This window comes from Artemia franciscana, chromosome 8 (assembly GCF_032884065.1).
Source record: "Artemia franciscana chromosome 8, ASM3288406v1, whole genome shotgun sequence".
Classification (NCBI taxonomy): domain Eukaryota; kingdom Metazoa; phylum Arthropoda; class Branchiopoda; order Anostraca; family Artemiidae; genus Artemia; species Artemia franciscana.
This window is the reverse complement of record NC_088870.1, coordinates 21,608,663-21,624,959: the sequence shown is the minus strand read 5'-3', so window position 1 is coordinate 21,624,959 and position 16,297 is coordinate 21,608,663. Positions and strand designations below refer to the sequence as shown.

Here is a 16,297-nt window from a genome sequence, read left to right as displayed (position 1 = left end):
TTAAGAGGTATTTTTTATTTTTTAAAGGCGTTTCTTTTTTTCTTTCAAGGCGTTTTTCTTCTTTCAAGACATATTTTCCTTCGAAATTTCATTTTCTTCAAGTTGTTCCGGGATTTTTCTCTTTTTCCTCGAGATATGTTTTCTTCAAGATTTCTTTTTCTTTAAAATTTTTGTTCTTCAACATTTCGTTTTCTTCAAGATTTTTTCTTTTTTTCTTCAAGATCTTTACTTCGGGACATTTTCTTCAAAATTTTTCCCTCAGGGAAACTTAATAAGCCGTCTTCAAATATTTTTGTCCGCTTTAGGAATCGAGCTCAAGACCAGAGATTCCACAGTGAAATTGTATCTTATCGACCTGTGCCAACAAATCTATCCTAATGCTATGTTGTGAGAAATAAATCCTACATGATGATATTTTTCTCCACTTGGAGAATTCTCTGCACAGTTTCTAGATCAACAAAGCTGTAGATTGCGTCTTTCTAATCCATTCTTCCCGAGAGCGTGCTAGAATCAAACAATGTTATTGATTATTGATCTCTTAGGCACACCTGGCTGTTATATTGCTATTAATTTTTTGACATGAGCTAGACAGGTTACGTTAGGTATTGAAGTCAGTGAGATGTTACTTAACATTCGTTTTAGATATCTCATTGCTTAAATGATTTCACTAGCCAGTTATCAATCCCAAACTTAAAAGATCATTTATTGTTTCTCAGTTTCTAGGTCTTTGTTTGTCGTTTGTTTTTGATATTTGCTGGTTTTCTTGCGTTTTTTAGTTATTGATGGATAGTATTTTCCAAGATTACGATGAAAGGGGGTCATTTATTCTTGCTCAGTTTCTAGGTCTGTGTTTTTTTGGATTTGTTGGGTTTTCCTGTGTCCCAAATATGGAGCACGCGCTCATGACACCCGCAGACTCTACCAGGTTCTTAAGAAATTGACTGGTAAGAAAGCTTTTGTGTCTAAGGTTGTCAGAGACAGAGCAGGGTAAGTCATTATCTGTTAAAAGGAACGTTTGGTCAAATGGAAAGATCACTTCTAAATACTATTTAACCAATCCCCGTCATGAATTTATGTGTATTTACCCGCTTTTGTTAAAAAAGAACCTTACAGCATCGAGCTGGCCACCCCAACGCGATCAAAGCCGTGAAGAAAAACAAAGGCCAAGGCCAAGATGGTCTACCCCTGAAAATATACGAACAGTGCCCCTAGATCACATCGGAGAAGCTCCATGGTATTCTTGAGAAATTGCGAAGGACCAACACTTTCCCAGAGGATTGGAAGACATCAGCTATTCTCCCTTTTTACAAGAAAGCTGATAAAACTTAGTGCAAAAATTACAAGAAAGCTGATAAAACTTAGTGCCAAAATTATTGGGGAATAAGTTTAATTGACATTGCAGTAAACTTCATTGGGATTATCCTCCCTACCCACTTCAAGGGGGAAGGGGAGAAAAGGACTCGCGAAAATCAAGCCGGTTTCCATGCTGGTAGAAGCTGCACCGACAATATTTTTGCACTCAGCCTCATTATCAGCAGTTTGAAAGGTATAATTTGCCCCTGATTCTGATATTTCTGGACTTCGTTTCCGTATTCGATTCGTTTCCACACTTTCTAAAAACTTTGGAAAATTCTTGAAAATGATGAAATGCTCCTGAAATATGTCGAACTCCTTAAAGTATACTACAAGGGCTCTGTGAGCCAAGTTCGAGTTTACGAAGAAGAAACTGAAGCATTTCCGGCTGAATTTTGAGTAAATAATGGCTATGTCCTATCTTTGACTCTTTTTAACTACTGTATTGATTTGGTGCTTGAAAATGCACTATCTTCTCATCCAGGAGTTCAAATTGGACTGAACCTTTCACTTGGAGACTATGAATATGCTTATGATGTCGCAATTTTCTCGGACCCAGAGAAAGCTCAAATTATGCTCGATGGGGTAGTTACTTGGGCATATCACGTTGGCTTGAAAGTCAGTACAGGGAAGACAAAATTTATGGCAGTAAATCACACTGATCCTATTTCGTTAATTGTAAATCAAGTACAGTTAGGTCAGTTCAACAGCTTCAAATACCTCGGCTTCTAGCTTTGTACTGATGGATCTTCTTAGGTCAATATTCAACAGCGATTGCAGAAAGCACATATGGTATTTTCTTCCATTGGAAAACCGTTGCGGAACAGGTGTGAAATTAGTATAAGAACTAAAGTTCGAGTCTACCTGGCTTTGGTTCGAACAATCCTTCTTTATAGATGCGAAACCTGGTCGGTAAAGCGACTACATATGAATGCAGTGAAGTTGTTTGATCATTTCTGTCTGCGTAGCATCCTCAGGTTAAATCTGAATGATAGCATATCAAGCGCAGATACACGATAAATATGTAGTATCAAGAGAAGCGTTGCCATCACGATCAAGGAGCGTCGACTGAAATGGTTGGGACTTATCTAGCGGAGGCCAACAGGGTACCTGCCTCGGGAAGTCCTTTTAGCTGAGCCATTTGGCTCATGAAAGAGACACCAAGGACCAGAGCAGAAAATCTGATAGAACTTGGTCAAATGAGAACTAGAACCTATTTGGGGGTTCAAAAGTTTGGTCACAGATGGACAACTCAATGGCTCCCCTTTGCAAAGTTATAGGCTGAAGAGCACACTACATGACTCAAATATGCTTTGAAGATTCTTGATACCGGGGAAGGTGGAAACACCTGAAACCCACCACAAGTGAGTAAGTACGTCGTGGCACCCTGCGGCACCCATCATCATCACTTAAACGTTTTCCAATGTTTGAATATTTCAATAGATATTTTTACTTGGACAGCGGGAACGTAGTATTTCATTATTAGATCGTGACACTCAATAGCATCTCACGCCAGCGTGCCACTCTCTGACAGGGCCGTGGCGCCCTCTGACACCCCTCATTATTCTCAAAGCATTGTTCAGACATTTTCTTGATAGAGAATGGTGTTTCCAAGGGTATTTCGGAAGTTTTTGTTTTAAATGTATGATTTAGGATGTCTGATTGTGCTGCTTTGTGGTTTAGATTGTGCGTGTTAGCTTTGTTGCTGTTTCTAGTTTTGCTAGCTTTGTTTGCTGTTTCCATGTTGCTGTTGTGCTTTGGAAACTTTTCGTTTACAAGGTATGATATAGGATGGTTACTTTTACTGTTTCGTGGTTTAGCTTATCTATTTTAGCGTTTTTGGTGTTTCCAAGTGTTTTAAGATGTTCAGTTGTGCCCTTTAGTGGTTTAGCCTGTCTGTGTAGCTTGTCTGGAAGAAGTTGTTCAGTTCTGCTGTTTCGTGGTTTAGCTTGTCCGTGTTAGCGTTGTTGCTATTTCCAAGTGTATTTTGGAAGTTTTTCATTTGATTAAGGATGTTTAGTTTTGCTTTTTCGTGGTTTAGCTTGTCTGTTTTAGCATTGTTCGTGTTTCCAAGTGTACTTCGAAGTTTTCCCTTTGAAACATAAGATGTAGGATGTTTAGTGGTGCTCTTAAGTGGTTTAGTCTGTCTGTGTTAGCTTCATTGGTGTATGCAAGTGCATTTTGGAAGTTTTTGTTTGAAACTTATGATTTAGGATATCTAGTTGTGCTGTTTTGTGGTTTAGCTTGTCTGGTTTTCTTTGTTGGTGTTTCCATATGTGTCTTTGAAGTTTTTCGTTTGAAATTTATGATTTAGGATCTTTAGTTTTGCTGTTTCGGTTTTTAGCTTATCTGTTTTAGTGTTGTTTGTATTTCCAAGTTTATTATGGAAGTTTTTCTTTCGAAACGCAAAATTTATGATGTTTAGTTGTGCTCTTTTCTGGTTTAGCTTGTCTCTGTTACCTTTGTTTTTGTTTCAAAGAGTATTTGGAAAAAGCTATGTAGCTCTGCTGTTTCGTGGTTTAGCTTGTCTGTGTTTGCTTTGTTGCTATATCCAAGTGTGTTTGGGAAGTTTTTCGTTTGAAACCTATGACTGAAGATGTTTAATTCTGCTGTTTCGTGGTTTCGCTTGTCTGTTTTAGCGTTGTTATTGTTTCCAAGTGCATTTTGGAAGTTTTTCGTTTGTAAGTTAATATTTAGGATGTTTTGTTGCACTTTTTCGTGGTTTAGCTTGGTTTGTTAGCTGTATTGGTGTTTCCAAGTGTATTTTGGAAGTTTTGTTTGAAACGGATGATTTATGATGTCTAGTTGTGTTTTTTGTGGTTTAGCTTGTCTGGTTAGCGTTGATAGTGTTCAAATATGTTTGGAACTTTTTCCATTGAAAAGTATGATCTAGGATGTTTCCTTTAGCTGTTTTGTAGTTTAGCTTATCTATTTTAGCGTTGTTGGTGTTTCCAAGTGTATTTGGGAAGTTTGTCGTGTAAAAAGTAGGATTTATGTTGTTTAGTTGTGCTCTTTCGTCGTTTAATTTGTCTGTGTTAGCTTTGTTGGTGTTTCAATGAGTAATTTAGAAGAAATTGTTTAGTTCTGCTGTTTCATGGTTTACCTTGTCTATGCTAGCTTTGTTGCTGTTTCCAGGTGTGTTTTGGAAGTTTTTCATTTTGAACGTATGCTTTAAGATGTTTAGTTTTGCTGCTTCGTGGTTTAGTTTGTCTTTTTTTAAGCACTGCTGGTGTTTCCATGTGTATACTGAACGTTTTCATTTAAAATATATGATTTAAGATGTTTAGTCGTGCTCTTTCGTCGTTTAGCTTGTCTGTGTTAGCTTTGTTGGTGTTTCAGAGAATATTTTAGAAAAAGTCGTTGAGTTCTGGTGTTCCTTGGTCTACCTTGTCAGTCTTAGCTTCAAACGTTTCAAACGAAGTTTTTCGTTTGAAACGTATGATTTAGGACGTTTAGTTTAGCTGCTACGCGGCTTAATTTGTCTCTTTTAGCGTGGTTAGTGTTTCCAAATGTATTTGGAAGTTTTTCGTTTTAAGCATTATATTTAGAATTTTTAGTTGTGTTCTTCCGCGGTTTAGCGTGTCCGTGTTAGCTTTGTTGGTGTTTCCAATTGTGTTTTAGAAGCTTTTCGTTTAAAACGTATGATTTAGGATGTTTAGTTTTTCCTATTTGTGCTTTAGCTTGTCTCCTTTAGCGTTGTCGGTATTTCAAAATTTAGTTAGGAAAGTGTCTGACTCTGTGTATTTGTATTTGTGTGTTTTGTCTTTCTGTCTGTCTGTCTTTGTATGTACGTAAGTCTGAATCTGTCTGTTTGTGTAACACATGCAGGCTAAACCAAGAAACAGCAATACTAAACACCTAAATCATACTTTTGAACTTTCGAAACACACTTCGAAACACCAATAATGCTAACAGAGGCAAGCTAAACTTCAAAACAGCACAACTAAACATCCTAAATCTTTGGTTGTTTGTTTTTTTCACATTGACTTTCTGGGTTTATTCAGTATTCTAGCTTGGTCTTAAAAGCCCCATTTCCATCGTTTCTTTTTTCAACTCAAAGAAGTGTATTTTCATTGAGCTTTGTGCAAAAAAAGTAAAAAACATTTGAACCAAATATTTGATTCAAAGAAGCGTATCTTCATCGAGCTTTTGCAAAACAGAGTACAAAACATTTGAACCTCACATTTGATTCAAAGAAGTGTATCTTCTTCGGGCTTAGTGCAAAACAAATGTGTGAAAAACCATAGATTTGATTCAAAGAAGTGCTTCTTCATCGAGCTTTGTGCAAAAAAAAGTTCAAAACATTTGAACCACATATTTGATTCAAAGAAGCGTATCTTCATCGAGCTTAGTACAAAACAAATATGTGCAAATCCATACATTTGATTCAAAGAAATGTATCTTCATCGAGCATTGGGCAAAACTGAGTACATAACATTTTGAACCACACATTTGATTCAAAGAAGTGTATTTTCATCGAGCTTTTGCAAAACAGAGTACAAAACATTTGAACCTCACATTTGATTCAACGAAGTGTATCTTCTTTGGGCTTAGTGCAAAACAAATGTGTGAAAAACCATACATTTGATTCAAAGAAGTGCTTCTTCATCGAGCTTAGTGCAAAACAAATGTGTGCAAATCCATATATTTGATTAAAAGAAGTGCATCTTCATCGAGCTTTTTGCAAAACAGAATACGAAACATTTTGAGCCAGACTTTTTACTCAAAGAAACGTATCTTCATCGAGCTTTGTGCAAAAAAAGTACAAAACATTTGAACCTCACATTTGATTCAAAGAAGTGTATCTTCATCGAGCTTTGCGCAAAAAAAGTACAAAACATTTGACCCACATATTTGATTCAAAGAAGCGTATCTTCATCGAGCTTTTGCAAAACAGAGTACAAAACATTTGAACCTCACATTTGATTCAAAGAAGTGTATCTTCTTCGGGATTAGTGCAAAACAAATGTGTGCAAATCCATACATTTGATTCAAAGAAGCGCATCTTCATCGAGCATTGGGCAAAACAGAGTACATAACATTTTGAACCACACATTTGATTCAAAGAAGTGTATCTTCATCGAGCTTTTGCAAATCAGAGTACCAAACATTTGAACCTCACATTTGATTCAAAGAAGTGTATCTTCTTCGGGCTTAGTGCAAAACAAATGTGTGAAAAACCATACATTTGATTCAAAGAAGTGCTTCTTCATCGAGTTTGTGCAAAATAAAGTTCAAAACATTTGAACCACATATTTGATTCAAAGAAGCGTATCTTCATCGAGCTTAGTGCAAAACAAATGTGTGCAAATCCATACATTTGATTCAAAGAAGTGCATCTTCATCGAGCATTGGGCAAAACAGAGTACATAACATTTTGAACCACACATTTGATTCAAAGAAGTGTATCTTCATCGAGCTTTGTGCAAAAAAAGTACAAAACATTTGAACCACATATTTGATTCAAAGAAGCGTATCTTCATCGAGCTTAGTGCAAAACAAATGTGTGCAAATCCATACATTTGATTCAAAGAAGTGCATCTTCATCGAGTTTTTTGCAAAACAGAGTACGAAACATTTTGAGCCACACTTTTTACTCAAAGAAACGTATCTTCATCGAGCTTTGTGCAAAAAACAAAACATTTGAACCTCACATTTGATTCAAAGAAGTGTATCTTCTTCGGGCTTAGTGCAAAACAAATGTGTGCAATATCATACATTTGATTCAAAGAAGTGCTTCTTCATCAAGCATTGGGCAAAACAGAGTATATAACATTTTGAACCACATATTTGATTCAAAGAAGCGTATCTTCATCGAGCTTACTGCAAAACAAATGTGTGCAAATCCATACACTTGATTCAAAGAAGTGCATCTTCATCGAGCTTTGTGCAAAACAGAGTACGAAACATTTTGAGCCACATTTTTGACTCAAAGAAGTGTATCTTCATCGAGCTTTGTGCAAAAAAAAGTACAAAACATTTGAACCACATATTTGATTCAAAGAAGCGTATCTTCATCGAGCTTAGTGCAAAACAAATGTGTGCAAATCCATACATTTGATTCAAAGAAGTGCATCTTCATCGAGTTTTTGCAAAACAGAGTACGAAACATTTTGAGCCACACTTTTTACTCAAAGAAACGTATCTTCATCGAGCTTTGTGCAAAAAAAGTACAAAACATTTGAACCTCACATTTGATTCAAAGAAGTGTATCTTCTTCGGGCTTAGTGCAAAACAAATGTGTGCAAAACCATACATTTGATTCAAAGAAGTGCTTCTTCATCAAGCATTGGGCAAAACAGAGTATATAACATTTTGAACCACATATTTGATTCAAAGAAGCGTATCTTCATCAAGCTTAGTGCAAAACAAATGTGTGCAAATCCATACATTTGATTGAAAGAAGTACATCTTCATCCAGCTTTGTGCAAAACAGAGTACGAAACATTTTGAGCCACACTTTTGACTCAAAGAAACGTATCTTCATCGAGATTTGTGCAAAAAAAGTACAAAACATTTGAACCTCACATTTGATTCAAAGAAGTGTATCTTCTTCGGGCTTAGTGCAAAACAAATGTGTGCAAAACCATACATTTGATTCAAAGAAGTGCTTCTTCATCAAGCATTGGGCAAAACAGAGTATATAACATTTTGAACCACATATTTGATTCAAAGAAGCGTATCTTCATCGAGCTTAGTGCAAAACAAATGTGTGCAAATCCATACACTTGATTCAAAGAAGTGCATCTTCATCGAGCTTTGTGCAAAACAGAGTACGAAACATTTTGAGCCACATTTTTGACTAAAAGAAGTGTATCTTCATCGAGCTTTGTGCAAAAAAAAGTACAAAACATTTGAACCACATATTTGATTCAAAGAAGCGTATCTTCACCGAGCTTTGTGCAAAACAGAGTACGAAACATTTTGAGCCACATTTTTGATTCAAAGAAGTGTATCTTCATCGAGCTTTGTGCAAAAAAAAAGTACAAAACATTTGAACCACATATTTGATTCAAAGAAGCGTATCTTCATCGAGCTTAGTGCAAAACAAATGTGTGCAAATCCATACATTTGATTCAAAGAAGTGCATCTTCATCGAGCTTTGTGAAAAACAGATTACGAAACATTTTGAGCCACACTTTTGACTCAAAGAAACGTATCTTCATCGAGATTTGTGCAAAAAAAGGTAAAAAACATTTGAACCACATATTTGATTCAAAGAAGCGTATCTTCATCGAGCTTAGTGCAAAACAAATGTGTGCAAATCCATACATTTGACTCAGAGAAGTGCATCTTCATCGAGCTTTGTGCAAAACAGAGTACGAAACATTTAGAGCCACACTTTTGACTCAAAGAAACGTATCTTCATCGAGCTTTGTGCAAAAAAAAGTACAAAACATTGGAACCACAGATTTGATTCAATGAAGCGTAACTTCATCGAGCTTAATGCAAAACAAATGTGTGCAAAACCATACATTTATTTCAAAGAAGTGCATCTTCATTTAGTTTTGGGCAAAACAGAGTACAAAACATTTTGAACCACACATTTGATTCAAAGAAACGTATCTTTATCGAGCTTCGTGCAAAACCGAGAAAAACAAACATTTTGAACAACACATTTAATTCAGAGAAACGTATCTTCATTGAACTTTGGGCAGAACATAGTACAAAACATTTTGAAAGTGCACATTCAAATATATAATCACACGAGGATTTTTTCAAGCCAATAGCAAAAGAAATTCAAAGGTGATATTTTTGAAATACAAAATAAAAATGCTATACATATACTACTCGTGATTTTTTCTTTTAGAAAAAACAATATTTGTAATGAAATTTATTTAGCTTACCTTTTTTGTTTTTTTTTCATTTTTTGGATTTTTTTTATTTTCAATGTTATTAAACATCTATTATCGGCGCCTTTTAAAATAATACATTTAAAATCCCGATTTATTTTCACATAATGTAGGATTCCTATAAAAATGTAAACCAGGTTCATTCAAACCAACAAAAAATTTATTCATATAACTATCATTTGATTTACCTTATTATTCATGCCCATAGAGGAATTTGTAAATGAGATGCTGCCTGCGTTATGCTAATGATGTATCTCTCTTGTAGTATGGTTTTCTAAGTAAAGCAATGATCGAAATATAGACAATCTTTAGAGCATTGGGCTGGAATAAATTATGTAAGCATTGGACGGCATATAGCTATACTACTCACATTCATCTGCTTTTGTACTAGTATTTGATTGCAAGGTATGAAGAAACTCGTGAAAGGCCATCCCGAAGAACACGTCTTCAGCTGGAAGATATTCACTTGCTTTGTCAGGGTCGAGATTCAAAGGCGAATTGATCTAATGTAGCTAGTCTTCAAGAAATTCATTGTCGGTTTTCCCAGAAGTATCTCAACCTCTAATTTTATTTTGTGAAACAAAGGTTTATCACTTTGAAAAAGAAGATTAAAATCTGTAAACAGTCTAGCACAAAGAGCTGGAACTCAAGTTGAATCCGAAGCAGTGGATTCTTCAGGGCTTGCGATGCCCTGTCATTTGCATGAGTCGGATCCTCTACTGCAACCCCCCTGAAAGTAGCTACTAAGCGCATCATTTGCTATTAGTAGCTACCTGAAAGTAGCTACTAAGCGCATCATTTGCTATTACACAAATGTTTATCAATAAAACCAGAAAAGTTCCCTTTTTTACAGGGAAATGGATTGCTAATGAGCTAGTTGATTTCTTAAACGTCAAATTTTAAAAAGGTACGAATTTTAACTTAAAAGTATTTAAAAAGTACTACTTTCGTAGGAAGTGTTCATGAAGTAAGATTTTGATCAAAAAGTAGTAGCGTATTTTGGTACAAAACGTGGCAGCCCTATTCATTTCGGGCTTCACTTTTTTGTTCATAGTGATTTATGTTTGTTTCACACTTGAATTACTTTATTTCCGCTCGTTTTAAATTCAAAGAAACTCCTTAATTTTCTTTGAAAAACATGTTTTGTGGAAATAGTCATTTCTTAATTAATTACACCAAAAAGGCCCATGAGTCTGTCTAGCTAAAAAGTCGTAGAACGAATTATACTGGCTGATCTCAACATTAGTGGTGACTAGAAATACAAATAAAAAATTTCTAACTCTTACCTTCTTCCCCATCTTTGAGCGGTTTTAAGAGTGACTAGTAACAACGTGTTCAATCCAAACTAGCTGCTTTCCATGCGTTAAACTAACGATACTTTGATTAAGACGCTAAGATAACCCGCGATGTCTCTGCAAAAATGGTGATTGACATTCCTGAAAGAAAAGAGAGTGTTGTTATAAGGTAAAAGCAACGGCAGACGGACCTTACCTCTGTAAACTAAAATTTAATGCAATTATGACAGTAAAATCCTTTACATTGCATGCGCGTGTGTTTGTGCATATTCAAGATTTCTATTGTCAACCGATTTTGCGTTTTTCTTGGGAAGGAAGAGGAGCTCCACGAAGGAAAATATTTGTGCACGTCCAATTTATCAGTAGAACATAAATTCATGTCATTTTTGGACTGTTGGGGGAAGGTGATCTTGAAACTCGATAACGCTAAAGATTTCATTTAAGCTCTCAATTATTTTTATTTTAAAATAAGGAGTTCTATTTGTTCCTTTACGAAATTGAGGAAGTTGTAGAGGGACAGGCTCGAACATTTCAAGCCACTATAAATACTAAAAAAGATCTGCTTATCCCAGAATTACAATCGTGGTTGTCAAATGAAAAAAAAATATTTCGTAGGGTCAACACACCAAAAAAACGTAGCTTATTCAAGAAAGCGTACTGTTTAAATAAAAAAAAAATTGTGTGCTTGTGGTACAGGATTTGAGATTTAATCCAGCAGCAGCAATTTTAGTAGATCCAAAAAAATAGTTAAGACATATGTCAAACCCTTTAAGAGGTGGGGGATCGAAACATTTTTACTATCGGACAGATGGGCCGTAGCCAGATAAAAAGTGCATTTTTATGCAATCATTGTTCGATTTTTCTAGGGGGTCTTCAGGCCAATCTCAGGACCCCCCCCCCTTCCGTGGAGGCATATTGTAAAACATCAATTTTGTGTTTGGTCAATTTGAGTTTTCCACTCTCCCAACATCAGTGTTCTTTGGTGAACGAAGTAAATCTAGCCAAATGGTATCAAAACCAGCGAAATATTTCAAACTCGAAGCCAAGAGTGATCCACACCAATAGCAACCAAAACTTTTAAAATGGAAATTTGGAAACAATTGATCAATATTTTGTGCTGATTCTAAATAGATAAAAATTATCCAGATGAAAAGCAATCAATAATGCGGTATGAGAATTCTTGTATGCAGGGACAGATCTAGAGGGCTAGAGGGGGCCAGCGCCCTGGACGACACGCCCGGGGGGCATAAAAGGCTTGAATTGTAATATTTTTGGACAAAACTGTAATATTTACAGCACTGATGGTGCAGCAGGGGGCAGAAAAGACTACATTCCCTCCCCTCCTGAAGAAAAACATAACTTGGACTGTGCTTGCATGGTTCCATGGTTACAACCAAACGAGGGGTAACATGTAAGTATTTCCGATAAAAAGCTGGGGTGATGGCGTTGACTAACTCTATGCTTCCAATCATGTTGATTGAACATACCTGTATAATGCGTATGGTTCAAAAAAAAAGTTGCAACATGTCTATCTATCACCAGTGTTAGAGGTAACAAAGACCTGGGCTGGTCTAGCAATTGTACAGGTTGAAAATTATTGCATGATATCAATTCCAGCAAAGTGCTCCTGCAACAGATTGAAATATTTACCAATTAAAAATTTTCTAATAAAAAATTCCAATTAAAAATTAAAAAATATTGTCCAATTAAAAATTTTCTCAAATGTATCTCCTTCACACTGCCCAACGGAACCTACATGGGAATACGTATTTTTTTTTAGCTGATAGTAAGGATCAACATTCAAACCTAAAATGTACAGAAATTAGTACGTATATGAAGAGGAATACCACCTCCTAAATCCCTCACTCTTTACGCTAAAGTTTTAGCGCTTTAAAGAATCAATGGCCCTTGTAATTCAGCAGTTGTTATTAAAGAACTGGGACATAAGAGTCAAACTTTAGCGTAAAGAGTGAGGGATTGAGGAAAGGGTAACCCTCTCATATACAGAATCATTTGTGCTTATTTGAAGTTTGAATGTTGGTGGTTAAGTTGAAAAAAAATATTTTATTTAATTTCTAATCGTTTCTCAGATCAGGGCAAGAACCCTTCCTCTTCCCTCTGTGGAAAAATTAACCACAGAAAATCTCCCCCCGAAAAATTTAGACATATTTCCCAATAAAAACACTATACGTAAAAATGTCCAAAATAAATAACTTAAGGCCGTTTCCAAACTAGTTGTGGGGGGGGGTCATGTCAACCCTACAGTAGATATTGCACTATTTAACTATGCTGAATCAAGTGGCTATCTCAAAGTCTGATCGGGTATCTTTGGGAAAAGGGGCGTGGTAGGGACCTAGTGGCCCTCCAATCTTTTTGGTCATTTTAAACGACACTAGAACTTTTAATTTCTGCCTGAATAAGCCCTCTTTCGATCTTCTATAAACATTGGTTTGATACAATCACAACTGGCGAAAACAAAACAAAAAATAATAAAAAAAACACACAAACAAAAACCACACATTCGTAATCTTTCTTCTTTCAAAAAATACAGAATTTTATGGTTTTGTATATAGGAACTTGAAACCTCTGCAGGGAGTTCTCCAATATATTGAACCTGATGGTGTGATTTCCCCTTTTTTTTAACCGGGTAAAATTTCTTAGGCTTTTAGCTTTTGATGGGCTGTATTAAACTTAGTTAACCTTATATATTTGGAATCAACATAAAAAGCCAACTCCTTTGATGTATTAATTGTCATCAAATTCCTTTCTTAAGAATTCCAGTTACTGTTGGGCCAAGTCAATCCTCTCTCACAGTTTGTTGCCACGAAGTGTTTCATATGAGTGTAATAGACTCATTTTTGAGTGGCGAGAGATCAAATGAATGATCTTTGAAAAGACAACAATCACTCAAGTTGATTATATGGTTGTCACTCTGATTATTCAAATTGGATAGGCAATACATTAGTTGAACATTAAGGTAAACATGTCAAAAATTAAGACACTTTAAGGTGGATCTCCGAGGTTTGAAGCCAATGCTATTTTCCTATAGCAGTGAAATGCGTATCAACAGCAGACACGAGCAGATTCTTTGATGAAAAAATTATTGTGGCTTCATTGAAAGCTTTAACATGAATAGGCCGAACAAATTCGCATTTTTATTCTTTAGAGCTTCATAAGAAATTAATTAGTGGGGACACCTCTAATTTTTAAAAGTAGTAATAAAATTACTTTTAGAAGATGTAGAGAATTGTAAAGTAGCCTCTCGATTTGCCACAAGATTTCAAAATTTTTGGCCGGGAATTTTTTTTTTTATTATCATCAGTTTCCTTTAAAATTTGCTATTTAAGATATCCTTCCTTTACTATTTAAAAGAGTTGTACTAATTATACAGCCTTGATTTTTGTGTCATTTTGTAGATCTTATACTGATTAACAATCCCAAAGATTCTTAAGTTTGTAGTTATAAGAGATGATTTTTAGCAATAATTCTTAGTATTCAAGATTTTCTCCTTTCTCATTGGCTTAAGCACTCCTTAAGGGGTTTGCCAGAATATCATTAAGAATGTTGACATCTCCTTATTATTACGACCAGATTTAAAAGGAAGTTGAAAACATGTATAATTGGCAACAACACCTTGAGGCAATATCATTTTTAACACCTCATACGAATGGGAATTTGTTAGGTTACACAGCTGTTACAAAGCAGATAAAATTATTGGCCTTTAAAAGTAAAGAAACACCGATTGTAGGCCTATAAAATGTATGAACATTATTTTTAAAAAGAACATTATTCTTAAAAACAAATCATTTTAAACATTATTGGCCTTTAAAAGTAAAGAAACACCGATTGTAGACCTATAAAATGTATGAACGTTATTTTTAAAAAGAACTTTATTCTTAAAAAGAACATTATTCTTAAAAACACATCATTTTAAACATTATTGGCCTTGAAAAGTAAAGAAACACCGATTGTACGCCTATAAAGTGTATGTACTTTATTTTTAAAAAGAACAATATTCTTAAAGACACATTATTTTAAACATTATTGGCCTTTAAAAGTAAAGAAACACTGATTGTAGGCCTTTAAAATGTATGAACATTATTTTTAAAAAGAAAGTTATTCTTAAAAAGAACATTATTCTTAAAAGCACATTATTTTAAACATTATCGGCCTTTAAAGGTAAAGAAATAGCGATTTTAGGCCTATAAAATGTATGAATATTATTTTAAAAAAAGAACGTTATTCTTTAAAACACATTATTTTAAACATTATTGGCTCTTAAAAGTAAAGAAACGCCTATAAAATATACGAACATTATTTTTTTTTATCTAAAGTTGTAGGATATTCGTCCATTTTAGTTCCACGGGATCTCATTTTATTCCCAATAGTGCCGTATCTTAGAATATTTTGGTTTTTCCCCAACATCTCATATAGTTGACGATTTATAGGCTCGTTCATAAATGACTGATTACCCCGGTTTGGAACCGCAGTAATCATATACTTTGCTTTACGGAGTTAAAGTCATATGTTCCTGAAGGTACATAATAAACATTGGGCAATCTTGCCCTGGGGTCATAAATACAGGTAAGGGAGGAAGGAAACCTCTTAGGGGTATTTAATAAATTTTTGAATCTACTTATATTTATATACTATTCGTCAAAAACAAGAGCTAAGAGCTCATATGGCACTTGTGACGAGCTCAAGAGGAGCCAAGAGCCAAGAGCTCATGTGATATGAGCTCTAGTAAAATTCTAAGAATCAATAGCTTGCTTTAAGAGAAAAATCAAAGGCTTAATGCCGGTCGGGATTTAAAACAAGAGCTCTGAGACACGAGGTCCTTCTAAATATCAAAATTCATTAAGATCCGATCGCCCATTTGTAAGTTAAAAATACCTCAATTTTTCTAATTTTTCCTCTCCCTTCAGCCCCCAAGATGGTCAAATCGGGAAAACAACTGTAAAGAGTCAATTAGTGCAGCTCCCTGACATGCCTACCAATTTTCATCGTCCTAGCACGTCCGGAAGCGCCAAAATCACCAAAGCACTGAACCACACCACCTAAGTCCCCCAAGGAAAGTGGATCCAGTCCGGTTACGTCAATTACGTATCTACGGCGTTTATAAGCGTTTTCCAAGTTTTCTGGTTTCCCCCTCCAACTCCCCCCCCCAATGTCAATAGATCTGGTCGGTATTTAAAAGAAGAGCTTTGAGACATGAGTTTTTTTTAATTATCAGATTTTATTAAGATCCGGTCACCCATTCTTAAGTTAAAAACACTTCAATTTTTCTAATTTTTCCAAATTAACAACTTCCAGCTCCCCCAAAGAGAACGGATCCATACCAATAATGTCAATCTCGTATCTAAAGCTTGTGCTTATTCTTCCCATCAAGTTTCATTCCGATCTCTCCACTCTAAGCGTTTTCCAAGATTTCCGGTTTCCAAGGTTTCTGTTTTTCCCTCCAACCCTCTATATCCTTGGATCCAATTCGAATTGAAAATGGATTATCTGAGACATAAGATTCTTCTATATATTAAGTTTCATTAAGATCCTATCACCCATTTGTAAGATACCTCGATTTTCACGTTTTCCAAGAATTCCGGTTTCCCCCTCCAGCTCCCTTCAATGTCATCGGATCTGGTCGGGATTTAAAATGAGAGTTTTAAAGCACAAGATCCTTCTAGATATCAAATTTCATTAAGATCTGAACACCCGTTCGGAAGTTACAAATACCTCATTTTTTATAATTTTACCGAATTACTCCCCCCCCACTCCACCAAAGAGAGCAGATCCGAGCCG

The 16,297-nt window shown here is 35.4% G+C and overlaps 1 protein-coding gene across 5 annotated transcripts in view; it reads right to left on the bottom strand.

The window, feature by feature from the left end:
- The window catches only part of LOC136030135 (sodium/potassium-transporting ATPase subunit alpha-B-like), a 146,455-nt gene that overhangs the window by 98,936 nt on the left and 31,222 nt on the right, over positions 1-16,297 (bottom strand). For all 5 annotated transcript variants that reach the window (XM_065708828.1, XM_065708830.1, XM_065708827.1 and 2 more), the window contains exon 2: positions 10,493-10,642. In XM_065708828.1, coding sequence (XP_065564900.1) covers positions 10,493-10,504 — 12 coding nt within the window. In that variant the 5' untranslated portion in view covers positions 10,505-10,642. The remainder of the gene's footprint in view (positions 1-10,492; positions 10,643-16,297) is intronic.